The 17999-nt window shown below is 44.7% G+C and overlaps 1 protein-coding gene across 6 annotated transcripts in view; it reads right to left on the minus strand.

Annotated features, from left to right (window-relative positions):
• The window catches only part of GRID1 (glutamate ionotropic receptor delta type subunit 1), a 3001620-nt gene that overhangs the window by 562475 nt on the left and 2421146 nt on the right, over positions 1-17999 (minus strand). For all 6 annotated transcript variants that reach the window (XR_011268624.1, XR_011268625.1, XM_069610763.1 and 3 more), the window contains exons 10-11: positions 13283-13480; positions 8684-9008 (exon numbers count right to left, since the gene is read on the minus strand). Coding sequence is in view for 4 of the 6 variants with exons in the window: in XM_069610763.1 (XP_069466864.1) it covers positions 8684-9008; positions 13283-13480 (523 nt within the window). In the remaining 2 variants the exon portion in view is untranslated. The remainder of the gene's footprint in view (positions 1-8683; positions 9009-13282; positions 13481-17999) is intronic.

The raw sequence follows: 17999 nt of genomic DNA on the forward strand, positions 1-17999 counted from the left end.
GTCTCTGCCACCTGTAATATCCTGGTAACACCACTATATCGGGCGGTGTAGACAGTATAGTAGTCCCCTGGTATCCCGCCGGAAAATACTGGTGGGATAGCGGGGAACTTGTAATGAGCCCCTGTAATCTGTCAGTATTATATGTTCCCAGTCTTCTGGCAGGTTATATTATGTCTCTTTCTTCTGCTGGAATCTAAGCTTGCATCCCCAAAATCTCATTGTGAGAGAACCAAGAGTTTGAAGGTGGCCCAGTAGTTGATTGAGCACTATTAGACAATTATAGAAAGAAGTGTGAATTCTTCTTTTCTGTTGCTGTAATTCTTCATGCGGGCGAGACAGACAATGTGATGTTGGGATCATCTCACAATGAGAGCAGTAATGACGGGATCACATCTATTTTATTCAAATTCAAGATGGGCAAATCTTTTGGAGGAGTTGGGTTGGTAGTGAACATTCCTCTTCAACATGATTGCCATGAGCCTAAAGAACAATGAGGATGATTCCACAAGCATACCACATTTTAAACTGCATGCATAGGTGCTGATGTAATCCACAAAAAATGGCATCATGACAATTGTTCAATGTTAGGTTTGGCAGTGCAAAAAGTTATATTTAAGTTTTAGCACCTCTAAGGCACAGGTTGACCCCTGACATCCTTCTCAAAATTGCACACTCCATTTTTGCCACGTTTCTTGCGTAGAAATAAGGAGATGAAACATGACTCTCCCATACCTTTTGCGTGGGAATAGAGAACAAGCGCAAAGGCAAAATTAATTTTCGCATATTGCATATTAGTGAGCAGCGAACATTGCTTGACTCAAATATTCCTTGGAGAGAGGACATGTGTACAAAGCTATTCAAATGCAAAATGAGGCCACAAAGCAGAGTTATCATTGAGGGATCTTTGCAAGATGCGTGTACACTATTTCCCCAATACAGGTATGACCCTAGGCCCGGTTGATGAAATCCGTGCCTCATTCCTGCAAAACCCTGTGCGCCGAAAATGACTCTGCTTGGACCTACATGCAAACCTCTCTCTGCGTGCTCCATTTGTAAGAAAACCGAGCTGTGTGATGAACGCCCACAAAACGCCCCCACTCAAACCAAAAACATAGCAAGAGACCAACCTTTGCAAAAACCACTGCGTCCAACCAAGACACACCATCCAGCAGCCCTGCGAAACCACGCAAGCCCACTCGTAAGTCAAGGCTGCACCCATGGGAAAATGTGTGAGCTCCCTCGTAAGTCAAGGCTGCACCCCTGCAAAACTGCACAAGCTCCCTAATAAATCAAGGCTGCACCCCAGCAAAAATGCTCACACTCCCTCGTAAGTCAAGACTACATGCCTATGAAAACGAGCAAGCTCCCTCGCAAGTTAAGGTTGCACCCATGCAAATTGCATGAGCCCCATTGCAATTGAAGACTGCACCCCTGCAAAACTGTGCATGCATCCTCGTAAGTCAAGGCCGCACATCTGCAAAAACTTGCAAGCCCCGTCATAAGACAAGACTGCACCCCTGCAAAACTGTGCAAGCTCCCTTGTAAGTAAAGGCTGCACCCCTGCAAAAATGCACAAACTCCCTTGTATGTCAAGACAGCACCCCTGCGAAACTGTGCAAGCACCCACGTAACTAACAGTTGCACCCATGTGAAACTGTGAACCCTCCCCCCTATTCCCTAGGCACCCTAACTGAATGCATATACCCCTACTGCACATCAGTCCCCCAAGCCCAAACACACCCACCAGCCCCCCTCACCTCTGCCACTATTCCAGGCAGCCCCCTCAAGCCCTGACACCACCAACCAGCCCCCTCACCTCTGCCACTATCCCACTCAGCCCCCTGACAGTACATCCCCCTCCCCACACCACCCTCACCTCTGCCACCACAAGCAGGAAGCCCCTTAAGTCCTGACACCACCCACCAGCCTCCCTCAACTTTGCCCCTATCCCAGACAGCCCCTTAATTCCTGACACACCCACCAGCCCCCTGACCTCCACCACCCCCTCAGTCGGCCCCCTGACAGAACACCTCGCTCCCTACACTGCCCTCACCTCTGCCACCACCCCAATCAGCCCCCCAGGTCCTCGCATCACCCACCAGCCCCCTCACCTCCACTATTACCCCAGCCAGCCTCCTGACAGTAGACCCCCCCTCCCACACTGCCCTCACCTCTGTCACTACCCCTGGCAGCCCCCTCAAGTCCTCACACCACCAACTAGTGCCCTAACATCAGCCCCCACCCACAGGCAGCCCCCAAGTCCTCACACCAGCCACCAGCCCCCTCACCTCTGCCACAACCCCAGTCATCCCTCTGACAGTACACGCCTTCCTCACACCACCTCACCTCTGCCACCACCCCCAGTCAACCCCTTCAAGTCCTCACACCACCCACCAGCCGCACTCATGTCTGCCACAACCCCAGTCAGCCCTCTGACAGTACAACCCCCTCCCCACACACCCTCACCTCCTCCACCACCCCCAGGCATCCCCTTCAAGTCCTCACATCACCCACTGATTTATCAGCTCTCCTGCCAGTGTTTACTAAACTGTCCTGCTGACATGTTATTCAGGGGATGTCATATTGTTGCTTTAGGAGTACTTACAAGCAGATCCTGGGTTTCCAACCTCTAAGTGATCTCTTTTTGGGAGTGCTCTCAGTCTCATACTGACTGTGGCCGGATCTAAGTGTGTACAATGTCTCAGAAACATGACAAAGGGTACGTGGTACCTGGCCCTTCACTGCATGGCTCTCTGTGGGGCTGGCTGTGTGGTTGTTGTGGGTGGGTAAGGTCTCACTGTGTGGGTTGTTTTCATTGTATTGCCATGAGGTGGTGGATCTAGCTGCATTTGTGCAGGGACACATGGTGATTGGTGGCTGGTGGGTTCTTGTTTGCATTTGTTGCATGGCACTCAGGGGGGGGCACATATTGCTGTGTAATTGGGTGAATGGATGTGTTGTCCGCCCTGATCTTGTGTCGTTTTTCTCTACAGACCCTTCTGCCGGGGGAATATGGTTGCAGCAATTGAAGAGGACGTTGATGATGTATGCATGTGCAGGACACATCATCAGAGTTGGGTGGGTGGTTTGCAGGCCTACAGAGAGGGACACCAGTGCATTTCAGGGTACAGTTGGGGCAGGCCCAGAAGATAAAAGTTGTGCAGTGAGATGTGCATCTTTTTTGCAGTGCAGTTGCATTTCGCAAAGTGTGCATGACTATGTTGCTGTGTATCTGTATTTTACACATACTTGTTGGAAGGGAATGGGTTCGCCACTCTATCTAGACTATGTTGTGGTACACCAATAGGGGGGTCAGGCCACTTGACATGTGTGTTGGTTGGTAATTTACATGTTGTACTGTGCCATCTTACTTGTGTTCTCGTGTATGTAGTTTGGTGGATACATGCACAATAGTGGTTGGCGGCATGTGACAGTGGCCAGGGACTTTATTTGTTGTGTGCTTTTGGGTGTAATACATGGACACTGTTGTTTCCAGTTGTTACAAGGGTGTTAATGATGTGTACACAGCTCTACGGATTAGTGGTGTATCACTTCATACAAATTGGCACATGTTCATGTCAAATAAGAATAGGAAGTGGAAATACTCCCCAATAAGATTATTTATCCAACAAGGCATGTGGAATCTTGCAACCCTTCTTTCACCCTCACAACAACATCGATATGTTTGGCCCAGTGGTGCTTATAGCACCACAGGTGTCCATTGATATTTCAACTGCCTGAATGGAAGAAGTTGACATGTGTCTATTGATGTTCATATATGACGAGGTGCAACGGAATGTATCTTTCCAAAAGTAAATTGCAGAATTTAAGTTAGGACATATTTGTACTTGCTTCTGCATTACTCTTGTTCTGTATTCGACTAACATCTTTATTCCCTTTGAAATCATTTTACTCCCGAATTTTGAAATTGGGAGTACTATACTCTCACTTGCAATTCTTATCTGGAGCAGTGTTTGTACATGTTATTTTATGTCTAATGGTTGCACACATTTGGCTTCTCCCAACAACACATTCTCAGGGTGTTGTTGTGGGCATGGAAGATAGGCCCCAATTCATCATTGAATGGCACATGAGTGCCTCACTGTGGGTGCGACACAGGTGCTGGATTTTAGGTGAAGGATGTTTGCACCAGCTGGCTGCATGCAGCTTCTCTCTTTCCCCTTTGGCCAGCCAAGGGCAAGGGTGGTGCCAGTGAGTGCGGGCAGTATCCCACCTGTATTTCCACTTGTACGCCATGCTGCGTGGCGACATTGTGCAGTACCCATGCTGCCACTATGAATTTACAGACTACTTGTGGGGCATTTAGAAATACCCTACCAGCTTGGTCAAAGGAGCAGAAACGTGACTTTAGCACCACATATTTGTGCTCCACTAGTGGCTACATGTGCTGAATTGTCTTACTTCAGCTAGTGATGCAGGATTCTATAACAGCATCATCATGAATGGTGACAGCGGGTTGGCACAGTCCCTTGCAATTGTGTACATGGTTGTTTTGGGCATTTATTGTCATAATCTGTTTTTCAATGTGTCAAATACATGCACGTGCGTGCCAGTTCATACTCACTGATAAGCCATGTGCTGCCATATTTTCAAGATACTAGGGCCCGGTGGAGTGGTGACTTGTGGTAGATGTAGCTATCATGCGTGCTGCCAGGGAAATTGACATACACTTCCATGATCAGTCCATGAGCGTCACACACTACCTGCACATCGATAGAGTGCCAGTGCTTGCTATTGCAGTAGATGTGCTCTGTCAATCGGAGGGGGGCGTAGTGCTACATGTGTGCAGTCAATTTCACCTAGTACACGTGGGAAGTGTGCTACTGCATAGAATTCATTGCACAAACTCTGCCTTTCCTCCAGTGTTTGAGGTATATATATGTGCCTGTGCACATCTATGTTGGGGTGATATGTCATTCCCTGCCCACTTTGGGTGGTCACATATAGATGCATATGCCGACTGCGTATGGTTGTTTAGGTTTAGAAGTTACCACCATGGATGACACCCATGGCGTGGGACCTGTCATTTTCTCAATCATATGAAGATCTTCCAGATTCTTTAGTTTAGTCTCGACTGCTGTTCTCTTGTGGTACAGGACTCTCCTGTGCCACACCCCCATGGCTTCACCGTTGGATCAAAGTGTAGTTTGTCGGAGCGATTTCTGAGGCATACAATGCCCTGGAAGCGTTTTGAATGCTTCTCCATCAAATATTTTACTTCCAGGGTGTGTACACTAAATGCAAAGGGAATTAGCTTCAGGCGTTCCGCAGTTTTGCAGCACAAAAGCATTTCAATGCCTGCATCTACTACGTATATTCTGGATTTAGCATTCTCTCCATTGTATGCCAGTTCTAATTTGAATGAGCCCTTCACCAGCAACAGGTTTTTGCATATAGCTCTATTGATTTATGTTGCAGCACCGGGTGCACGGACGGCCTTTCATAACGCATCACTGGCATCACGTTCACAGTGGCCCTGGTGTCGATCATCATTTTTGTTAAGGTGTAATCTGCCGATATCATGCATGTTGGTTGTGGTTGCTTTCCAACTTTCCTTCACTCATGTCATGGCAGATATTAGACGTACGCTCTCTCATCTTGCTTTCTGATGTCCTGTTCTTTTTTTCAGGGGAAGAGTCTTCTCCAGATCGCTCGTCGCTTTCACTGTCACTGTCATCTGGTCCATCTCCTACTACCACTGCTCATGCTCTTCCTCATTCACATAGTTTTTACAATTTTGTGGGGTACCTGCTTTGTTGTGCATTGTTCTTGTTTTCACAGCAGCTCTCAGTGTTACATTCTTCTGGCTGACCTGGGTACTTGTTCTCAGAATATCTCAGTGGTCCTTAGCTGAGGCACACTGATGCGTAATTATTTATTTTACTCCATGTTCGGCAGACAGCCTCCCAACGCTCTGTGTGGTTCTTCCTTGTTCCAGTTGCCTGCATACCATTTCCAGGACTCTTGTCACCTCAATGACCGGTCTGTCTTCACCCGGCTCTTGTTCTGGGTGTTAACTACTGCAATTGTGCCTTCTAGAGTCTGGCAGAAGTCGGCTTATGATGGTCTCCATTGCTGCTACTTGCTCATGCGTCCACTGTCTCTGGCATCTCTCGTAAATTTGCACTATAGTGGCAGGTTTCTCTCTGATAATATTGCCCTGCATAGTTTCTCCCAGGAGAGCCCAAGGATCACTTGTTGGCACACTGCAAATTCCTCACCCGGGAAATCGCATCCAATGGCCATCTCTCTCAGTCAGGCATGGAAATCATTCATTCATTCATTTGGTCGCTGGAGCGCTTGACTAATTTGGAATCTTTTGAAATCAGGGTTCAGTATTGGTTTACATTTGATGGTCAACACTGTCTTGGCCGTGCCGTTATCATCTTCTCTGCCCCTTTTGGGCAGGGCGTTGAACAGTCTGAGTGCCTGTGTCCCCAAGTTAAGCATCAGGAGAGTTCTTTTGTCTATGGGGCCTGCGACTTTCTTTGATTTGAGGTGTAGCTCGAACTGTTGCAGCCAAAATTCCAACCTGAGTGCAGCCCCTGGCCCTTAGGGTTTAATTGGCATCATGAATGTTCCTTAGGACGAGTCCAGCCATGTGTTGTTCTCTGGCGCCGGTCCTTGGGTGTCTGCCCTGGCTGGAGATGCACTCGGGTCATTTTCCAGGTCGGTGCAGCACCCTGTTTGCTCTGGGCTGCTGCTTGGTGATTAAACAGTATTACGCACTTCAGGCTGCTTTGCTTGATTGCACGGGTGAATGTTAGTGGTCTTGCCTTGCTTGCAGTAGGCTTGATTGTGTGCACTTGAGTCACGTGTCTGCTATTAGCATGGCATTATATTCAGCAGGTTTGACTGAATCTAGTACTTCTCGTGGTGAGCTTGATTGTATGCTCCAGCCACATGTTTCCTGTTGGCACTGTTTTATTTAGAGCAGGCCTTTTTACACATTCCATCTGGGTAGTAGCAGGCTTGTTGGCCGTATGAGCAGGGTGGGCTGGTGCAGGGGCTCTCCCGTGTACTCACTGTGCCGTGTGCTGCTTGTCAACATTGGGATGAGGGCCGAGAGCATGCCACCGCCGCCACTCCCGGGCACATTATGATATGCACTGTGCAGGGGGTGTAACAGCGTGCTGCTCAGTGAGCTGATTTCCCGCTGCGGGTGAGATCCTTCACCACAGATTTGCCTTGCCACTCCAATATGCAGCGTGTGCTGGTGTCGGGGGATCAAGCGTTCACTCTGCTCATCGGCTCATGCGCTGGAGATCCAGCAAGCAGTTGCAGCGACAAATGCTGTGCTCGCGTTGTGACGGGGGTGGGTCCAGCAACCACCTTCGTCAACAGTGTGGTGTGAATTCAGCAGGTCAACACACAGGGGACAGAAGGGAGGCACACACAGCTGTTGGTGTCTGGTAAGGGCACCATGTACCTTTCCCGGGCTATCGCCCATATTTATTACCTTCGGGTTACATGCATCATGACGCTACACGCCATGCCGCCACCTGCATCACCTGACAAAATCGCAGCTATGTACAGTTTTCTGTTTACGAAGAACAGCGACTACATTGCCTTAAACTGCATCACATATAGATAATGGCATAATAACGAACCTCATGTATGGTGTATGTTCACGCATGCTTTCACATGGAACCATACCACTAGATTAAGATCCTGGACCACTTCAGAAAACTAGGAATTGGTAGTGCTGGAGAACAAAATGCTAGCGAGAGAATTTTCTTACATTTTGAGGGTCGATGGTGAGGCAGCATGTCTCTCATTTTCATGTATAACTATGGCTATCAGCACGTTTGACTATTAAATAACACAGTTAGCATATGCATTGAAATCTGGACCCTGCTTAAAACTGTACCTAAAATAAAATGATTCCTCCCTGACGCTTAATATATGCAGAACCTGGCGACCTGCAATGTTCAGAAGAACACATCATTATACATTTGAAAATCGTTGTTGCAATGTTGTTGTGTTTTTTGATAATGTTTGTGGTTGCTTATGAAAGGATTGGAACCCAGGCAAGCACACTAATATAGTGGGATGATACATGGGATAGACTGATGAAGATATTGTTATAGAGCACTATACAAATAGGTTCTAGATTAGCTAATATCGCAAAATCGGCTGTTGAATTGAAACTGCTTATTGCGGAACCATGTGTAATTAGGCAAGGCCTCTCTGTTCTTTGCCCATCCCTTTGAATAAAGAAGTATTATGAAGCAATTGGAAAGAAGGGTGACATGACAAAAAAAAAAAACAGGTCACTTATTTTATTTTTCAACTCTGACGTCCCATATCATGAGCTCGCTTCTTCAACTCAGATGGGTTTTTGATCAAGAACAGATGGGACCACTGTCCCTGCCTTTTATATTCCATTGCCAGTGACCCCAAGGGCTTGTGGAATACACTGAATTAATTTCAATTTGGAGGAAAGTAGAAAGTATCCTGTGACGGACCGTGTCTGCCATTTGATTTTCAGACCAATATGATCAAATTACCTGAATAGAAATAGCAATACTTGAGTTCCTAACAGCATTGTAGCAGAAAGATGCAATAACTCCCCCAGAAATCTAATACTGTGATCAGGTGAAGGGGATATTTTGCCTGTAAATTTACTTAAAAGGACCACTCCTTGACAAGCATACTATACCTTGCTGGACAAAGGCTCCGTATACAATCCAGATGGCGCTGTGGAGCGTAGACGACACCGAAGGACTGGTCTGTGGCGAGTTCTGTGCTCTGACTGCTTGGATTCGATTCAAAACAAATATCAGTACGCCAACCACCGGTATAGCAGCAGCGATGCAGGCCCACACGGCAAAATCAAAGGGGGCAAAGAGGGAGAAAATGTTGATTTTCTCCTCCGGCTTCCGGATGAGGATTCCTACGGAGTAGTCCATGTACCGCTTGCTGAAGTCCACAACACTCTCCCGTTCCGGGGTGATGGTGATTGCTGAGACGGCCAGGTCGGCTCGCTGCAGAGAAAGAGGAACAGTGAATGTCAGAAAGAACAGGAGGCCCTGTAGTGCCAACAGAACAGACGTATGGTACTTTCAACAAACAATGAGGGTCAAGTTGCGAGTCTAATACATTTGTACGAAGGGTGAGATAAGTGGTGAAATATTTACCTCTCTGGAAGATGTTCTAAAAAATATCATTTGGAACTTGGGAGCAGGATGGACTTTACATATCTGCCTACTCTCCAAACTCTGCCTGCATTCGTGCTGGTATGTATTTTCATGCCTGCAGTAGTGAAATGGATTCCTATGGAATCCTCATGAAATCACCACCTGGTAAAAGCAGGCAGTTTCTAATAGGAAGTCATTGCAAATGCCTCACACAATCGTTAATCGCGGGAGGCATTCACACCTTTCCACCAATGCTGTGGCAAGGTAGGTGCAAAGGCGACTTTGCCTCTGTTTTCCTCTTCACCTTTCCAATATGTGGTGGAACAGTTAAAATGTGCACCGAGGGGAAGCCTTTGCACTTAAGGTGCAACTGGAAGTTGTCTCCCCCATGCGATTTAGGTTTCATATTAAAATGATACCCAATATCATCTGGTACCATGCTCGTGCATCCCCGTCATAAAAAAAAAAAAAAATACCTAGCGAATCCCTGGAGATGGCAGGCAGGGCTTCATGAGGAGCATCTCTTCCATTTCCATGGTGGCCCGGGAGGTGGAAGCAGTGGCACCTGTGGCACCGCTGCCGCCAGAGGAATCAGGTAAGTGGGGTAGGATGGGGGAGGGGAAGGGGTGGACACCAGAGGGAACTGGATGTGGGGGAAAGATGGTGGGACGGGTGCTCACAGCACAGAGCATTAGCGGAATGCGGCCTTGAATTTTGGGATTCGGTCTGCGATCCGTGCACGCTGATTGGCTGTGGTGCCCAACCAGGGTGCTAATAGAGAATACAACTGGAGCCAAAGTTTGGTTATTGGAAAAGTTTGGTTATTGGCTTTCACACCAATCCCTGATGACCAAAAGAGGATCCTGCGTGGTTACTCCATACTATCAAGATGGCAACAATAACACTGTAGCTTCATCAGGCTGGAAAAATGCAGAATCCCTCCAAAATGGCCACCAAATAATAGTACACTGTAGAAAGATGGCTAAACCGTTTCATATCATGTTTATATTGATGAGATGAAAGTAGCACATACCATGGCTTATAATAACTATTCTTGATTGTTTTATTTGGTCAATTATGGGGTCATTCTGACACTTAATACAGAGTCTTGAAACGAGTAGAATATTGTCTTCTAAAGCTTTCCCATGAAATAGCCAAATGAGAATGCAACTCTTTTGAAGGCCTCCATAACGCCTTGAGGGACAGCTAATAGCAGTTCTAACACCGAGGGCCTGAATCACAATCGTTTTCAATGAGATTTTCCCATTAAAATACTAAACGCGTTGTCACTCAAAGTGTGCGTTTTTTCAAACTGTACTGTGAAGTCAGCCATCCATTTTCATACAAATCTGCATGTGATTGCACGGATGGACATGTATGTGGATTAGCAAATGGAAACATGAACATTTCGGAAGATCTTGCTGCTCACTGGCATATTGTTGTCTAAGCAAACACTGCAGGAACATGCAGAGATATAGATATAAATCTGCAAAAACTGTCAATGAATGAATGAATGAATGAATGAATACATTAATAACATTTTATAGGAAATACAATTATTTTGCATTGCAAGCACCAGTGCTTTAAGTGGGTTGAGAAATTGAGGGAGGCTGTAAAGTGTGGTTGTGGCCTGAGTGATGGGCATGGAATGAAGAGTGCTGGGCTTAACCTAAGCTGACTGTTTTGCACCTTTTTCTACTTGTAAATAATCGCTGGTTAGGGCTCTCATATTTAGAGCATCCATAAATGCTTTATATCATACGTTCACTGTTTTAAGTGGATTGTTCCCATTTTCCAATGTGTTCCAGCCCTAAATGCAGTTCATTTCACTCCTTGTAAATCACTCACTCACTGCTGTAAATGACCCGTTCCTGCTTTCAAATGCATAACTACCTGCGTGCATTTCACTGCTTGCAAATACTCTGCTGTAAAGTTCCTGTTCTTGACTTGAGACTCGTAAGGGTGCCCATAAGCAACATGGTTTTCAAATAATTATTAGTGTGGAGACTGAGGGAGCCCCGCCACTGGATCAGTTTTTGGAGACTGCTTCTTGGTCTCGTCTACATCTAGCCCCAGACGGCTGATTCATGGAATTATTTGCGCCGAAAAACGGGGATTTGTGCGCCATTCTGTCCCCAAATCCCTGTTTAACAAATGGGGATTTGCGGGCAGAATGGCGCACAAATCCCCTTTTTTCAGCACAAATAATTCCATGAATCAGAAGTCCTCCCAAGCACCTTGATTCCGTCAGTGAAGGAACATTCATGTTTGTTCTATATGTTAACCTTCACTATAGAAATAACACTGGAGCCGGCAGGCAAGATCAGGTAGTTACTGCCTGAGACCCAAGTTAAGTATCTGCTCCGGTTCCATTAGCACCTGATCCGGCCTGTCTGTGAAAGCGTTATTGCAATTATAACCACCGTTTTTCAAGCCGCGGTGCTGATAACAATCTATTTTCTTTGAATTATTGGGTCGCACGCTTGCAGCATTCAAACAAAAACGCAGCTAAAATGTCGACCATGGATATGGAAGGTGGGAGTTATGCGGTGGAGACCAGCAGGAAGGTGGGAGGGGTAAAACAGTGGGACGGGCACTCACAGCCACGAGCTTGCTCAGTGCATAGGCTTTGATCGTGGGATTCAGCCTTCTGTCAGAGCAAGGTGATTGGTTGCAGTGTCCGATGCAGGTGCCAATTGTTGTTAATCCCCCTACAGTTTTTATCATTGCACATTTGTGTTCCATTTTTCTTTTTTTCAGGGGACAACCTATATCTCTGCATCTTGGCAGGCATTGACTATCTCAGGGAAAAACCCAAAATCTCCATGTTTTAGACTGGCTAATGAAGGTAACAAGCAATATAGCTATATCTTGGAAGACATTTGCAATATCAGAGGGAAAATCTTGTAAGACTAAAGCATTTATTAATCTCCACACCGGCTTCAAAACATAACTGTATCTTCAAAACAGTCTCATCCCGACTTCAGTATTAAAATCAGTGCAAACATATTTGCATTTGTATTTGTATTTTCTTTGATATGAACGCATTTTATTTTTACAATTTATTTGTTTGACAAAAATAGTAATACTGAATGCAAAACATTATAGTGAGATGAAAGAGTACCAAGTTTGCAAATAGAGCAAGATTAGACATACCAGTGTTGTAAACCAAATACAAACTAGGACTTCACTCACTCACAAAAGATTAGAACAGGGTTTTCATGTATATTAATTATGGATATGCAGACAATTTGCCGGTATTTTAATATTTGGAATCTTGGTTAGCCCAAGGCTACACCAATGTCGCTGTAAAACGAGTACCAATGATTTCTAGTTTTGGAAATTAGATGGTTCTTAATGCCAACTTTAAGTTGAAACTAGTGCATTGAAATACAGCTAGAATGGGGCGACCATGTGAGGAAGAACACACACCTTATGGGTGGTGTTTGTTTATGTACACACCGATTGACTACCAATGCCCATGCTAATTCCTATGGCCAGTCCCACTCTCAACCAACCCCTCCATCTCACAACAACCCTAGGGAACCTTTTGAGCTAGCTCTGCTAAGCAGTGCCATCACATTTTGGCCTGCTTGTGTTAATTCTAAGCGATCTACTAGGAGTTAATTCCCTAATTGCAGTTCTAATGTTCTACTCTGGGAATGCTTAATAATGGCTTAATCAAGTGTGCTTTCAGCCATTTGTTTTTTATATGTTTCCTTCACTGAAGTCCTGTTAAAAACACACATTGCCAAAGCCAACAGTTTTGAATTGTGTATAGGTATTAGACAGGCACTTGCCAGACTCTGCTGCCGTGTCCAGCTGTTATCAGCGTATGTCAAAATAGTATCATTATGGCAGTGCCTGCCAAATTCCTATCCTATACCTGCACATAAGCCAAAACTGTTATCTTTTCCAATGTGTTGTTTAAGTGCAGCCATTTACATTTTACAATTGATTTAATGCAATCAACCCCATGAAATATTTTGCTACTCTACATTTCGCACATTGAAAACCTAAAGAAGGCAAAACAAAGGAAGACAAGTTATGCTTTCCCAACGCCTGTCCCACACACTGCCTGCCTGCAAAGGCGGATGTGTGAATGTTGACTTACTCCATACCTTGTTAATAAGTTCTCCAATCATACCATTCCAGGAGCCATTAGGAAGATGGCGGCCATACTTTCCATCGCCCACTTGATAAATCTCGTATTTGAAGCCCAGGTTCTTGGCAAGAGCATCCAGGACATCGATGGAGAACCCTTTGTACCGTTTTGGCTGCCCAAGTATATTTTCAGCCACCATCACAAAAGGTTCTTCCTAAAAGATTGGGAAAAATATTTAACATATTAGAAAGGTTGTTTCACATTAAACGAGCCTTTTTTCGTGTCTCAATGTCTAAAGGCACTCCTGGACTAGAACATGTAGTCATTACATATGTACTGCTTGCAATGAATGATAACATGTATACAGCCTTCCCCATTGTCAAAATACCTTATAAGTAGTTGAAAACGTATTTCACTATTGCATCTCAAATGAAAGGTACACCAGGAGACATGGTCAGCCTAACAAAGAATGCTTTCAAAATATATTTTGTTGTAAATACATTGGTATTCTAAGAAATGTATCATATAACTAGCTCAACACTCCTGGTTTTGCTTTTACAAATATTAAAAAAAAAAACAGTAGAGATTTGTTTAAATTGAAAATAGAATAAAAAATATATAAAAGCTCGAGGTCTTCATGATATTAATAGAAAGGAGGGAGCACTCCATGAGACCGTCTGATCCAGGGCGGGAGACGGAAAAAAAGCAGCAGCTTCTAACAGAACTGGAACGATTTTCTCCATCCTTTGAGTGCAATGATCCCAAATGAGAGATAAAAGAATCTATTACTTGAGCTGCCCTAAATGGATAACTCTGGTTCCCAAAGTGGCTATTACTTGATGTGTTTTGCTTGATGCCTTTGGTTGGAGCATCCTCTTGAAGAAGACCTCACTACTTAAGTTGATATCGAAATAAATGATTGACCCTCCAGGGCGGACCTAATCTGCAAATGTCTTATATGGAAGATGCAGTGCTGGAGTTTGGAAATAATGCTATGCAGTTGAAGTTGATGGAGGAGTAAAACAAGAAAAAGCATGACATGGACTACAGTGTGTGATCGCATAAGCCCCATATGGCGGCTTATGCACGGCATCAGAAGATGAGCAAGTCAATTGTGCCTGGTTGTTACATGCTCACGCTGTTTTGTACAGCTGCATACTGAAAGCAATTACATTATATTTTGGAAAACATTCCAGTGCGGTCACTTCCAAAAACCTTTTTGAATTTTGGCTGCGTTTCTGCACAAATTGATGTTGCCTTCTCTCCCAGAAATCGATAAGCCATCAACCGCTTTCGTTAAAATAATTACTCCTCCGGCGGTATTACAGAACCTTTGCACTGGTGCTAGATGGATGGGTGCCTGGGCATAAACTGCCTTGAGAAAAGACAAATATTCTTTACAAGCTATTCTGGCACAGCCTTTTTGCACCAGTTCAGTGTTTGCCCTAGTCCTTGTACTTTTCCCCTGGCGCAAAGGTGCTCTGAAAAAAATGTTGTGTACTAGGGCAATTTGTTCCCTAGTGCTAATTGCACTTGCATGGTTGCAAAGTTTCTGTAATACCACATATCGAGCTGTGTGCAGCTGCAGTGAGATTGCCGCAGGCATCAGAGTATCGTGCACTGCTTTTGTATTGAAGAATTAATTTCCAATGTCAGTGACAGTGCGAGTGCATGTTGCCCACGAGGAAAGCATGGAGACTCCTTGCTTCTGTGCTTGCAATGCTGTGTGCCCCTATTGAGAGTTGGGAGGTGATGCACCAGCCTGTGTCTCTACAGAAACACTGTAGCCAGCATCCAGACCAAACGACCATTTTGAACATACTTTCGGCAAAGATCAGAGCAAGAATTTTGATTTTGTAACTATCCCTTCATATTTCAGGTCAGACAAGTTGGGCAAGTGCCCGTCTCCTTTTCCTAATCATTCCTTCCACATTTTCATTTCCAGAATTAACTCAATGGCCCTCATTATAAATTTGCCAGTATCCCACCGGTAGCAGACCGTCTTCAGGAACTCAATTCTGACGGCTGTGCCATGTTCAAGATAACAATGTTCTCATCTTGGACTTCTGGTAAGCACACAGCTCACTTTGTAATGATCTGGAATGTGATCCTACTCTCTGGTGCTGACTCCCTTTTTCTATATTAATATCTGCTATATATGTGAGTGACATACTTTGAGAGGTTTTCCCGCAGCCCCAGTTTGTCATAAAACTGGGGTGTTCTGAGGCATGTTCCGTTATCCTAAACTTTCCCCTAATGTGCTCATGCTCTTAGCTCAGGACAGCTCTGTTGGCATTTCCTTGAATAATGAGATGACTTTGATGACATTCTCGCCAAGATCATGTAATCTTCTTACCCACTCGTCAGCATCTCTGACTTTCTCTTTTGAGAGCGCCTGGCGTGCTTGATCCACCAAAGCCTAATACTGTCTGCCCCTTCCAGTATAGTTCTTTCCCTGCATACCGTCCCAGTCTAGCACGTGTACCATCTTCTGGAGGGAGGAATGACATCCATAATGAACGTTTTGACAGTTTCCTCTACCTCGGTGACAATGACAATAGCATCTGCCTGCTGGGGTGAAGCTGTCCCCAACCCTCCTCAGTTCTGGCTGGGTGCTAAATGTGCAATTGGGGGATTCCATGTTTCCAGGGGGGAATATGGAAAGCCTTCATTCAGAGTTTCCCACTATAGCAAGTGAAGGAACATCTCTGGCATTAAAACCCTGGTCCTTATAGTCCAGGCAGTGGCAGACTGGGTTCACCCCAAACATATATATGCACAAAGACATATACATTTATGTGTCATCTGATGGATCTCATGGATTGTAAGCATTGGTCTGACATGAATGTAGAGTGACGTTTAAAGAGGCACCTATGAGTCTTGAGTTTGAGGGGCCACACAGTGGGCACCAAGAATGGAGATTCTCCTCTGGTTTCTTGCTTGTGAGCGCTAAGTCTCTGTAAGTGGATGCTCACTGAGGACACTGGAATCGATGGCCTTGCTTATCTTTGCTCACTCTCCTTCTATTTTTCCTTCAGGTTACAGTGGGAGAAGTGCCAGCTCAAGCCCTACTTCAGGTTAATACCGCACACGCAGCATACCCTATATGGACGAGCTCCTGTGCCGGCTGGCAAGTACATGGGTCACAGATAGTTGGTTCTACACCAGTGTTGGTCTGCTCTTCCTTCCAGATGTGTTTGCTAATACAATGGTTTGGTTTACTTGATGTTGCCAAGGCTTTAAATGCTGAAATGCATTTGTAAATGTAACTTCAAAGGCAAAAGCATTTCGACAAGACTGCAGAGCAGACCAGAGTGGATGACCCTGTGGTTGCGGTCTTGTCTCTGGCTGTAGAGGAAGGGGGAGAGGGGTCCTCTGGCAGGACTTCTCAGATCCACAGAACGGCACCAAAAGAAAGAGCTTCCAAACAAATCTGTCTCTTCATGTCCTCAGTCATGTGACCTGGGACAGTCTCCATTATGTACTTATGTCAAAGAGTTTGTATGCCATGTCATTTGCCCATGGAAATGACCAATTCAATGTTTTACTCCGAAAATACGTGTTATGGACATTACACTCTGTAGATTTCAGTTAAACACATTTTGTATTATTTGAATGTCTTCATATTATAGTTGAAGGAAGGTGCCCTTGCCCCATTGTGGGTCACTACTTAAGCATCCTTTACATACTTGTGTGGCCACTGGGTAATGAAGGGGTTACATCTATCTAGCCTGCACTGCTAACACGTATATTTGCTATACTTAGAAAGTGATTCTAAGTTCATTCAGAGCTAAATCCTACACTAATGACTTCTGCCTCAGAGCCTCTATAAATCATATATAAAATCATGTACACACCCCATATTAATTACTTATGTTACACACACAATGTTAATATTCAGTACAAACCATGCCTACTACATCCTACCAGTGCACTGTTTATAGAAATTATCTTCTTTAAACATGTAACATGAATTAATATATTCATTGTTGTTTAAAAAGCACCAGCACGACCATTTTATAGCGCCCCAAGTGGAAAGAGGGTACAAAATACTGGGAGGAAAAAGGAAGAGGAGGTTCTGGTCCTTGAAGCACTGGCACATTCTGTTGTAGGGGATGGGGAACTTTTGAATAAACCAAGTGGTGCAGATTTAACACAAAAAGTGCAACAGATATATGTAAAAAATAAGTTCCTCAGATACGTCAATCTGGCAAGTAAAGTCCTGGAAGTGGCACAGAGCTACAGTTTTTCCCGTGCCGCCATGGCCAGGTTCTAATAATTTTCAAAAACAAGAGTGTATTTAAACTTTACCTGCACTAGAGAGGAAGGTCCACTGACTTCAACATAAAGAGCATATTGTTTCATAAGAAGATGCAGTCTGGTCACCAATTTCCTTTTGGGTAGCAAAAGTATAGGCATGGGAGAAGGAATAACCAGAATTTAAGTGCCTGGTAGGGCACTATCCAATGATTTTATTTCTGTGTGTCGGCAGCCTCTGCACAGATGTCAAAACAATAATAGCCCTACTCGCTGTTCTATCTGACCAGCTAATGCCAATCAATGATCATCTTCAAACAAGTTTCCTAATTGTATGCAATGCATCATATTTACATTGAATTTATCTTTTCATATATTTCTTTCTTGTAGCAGAACCAGTGTTATCTTCGACCAATAAAAAAGTTTTCTGGAAAAGTTGACTTTTGATGGCAACAGATACATCTTAGAAACCAGGT

Source organism: Ambystoma mexicanum, chromosome 8 (assembly GCF_040938575.1).
Source record: "Ambystoma mexicanum isolate Mex_15411 chromosome 8, UKY_AmexF1_1, whole genome shotgun sequence".
In the NCBI taxonomy this organism is placed as follows: Eukaryota; Metazoa; Chordata; class Amphibia; order Caudata; family Ambystomatidae; genus Ambystoma; species Ambystoma mexicanum.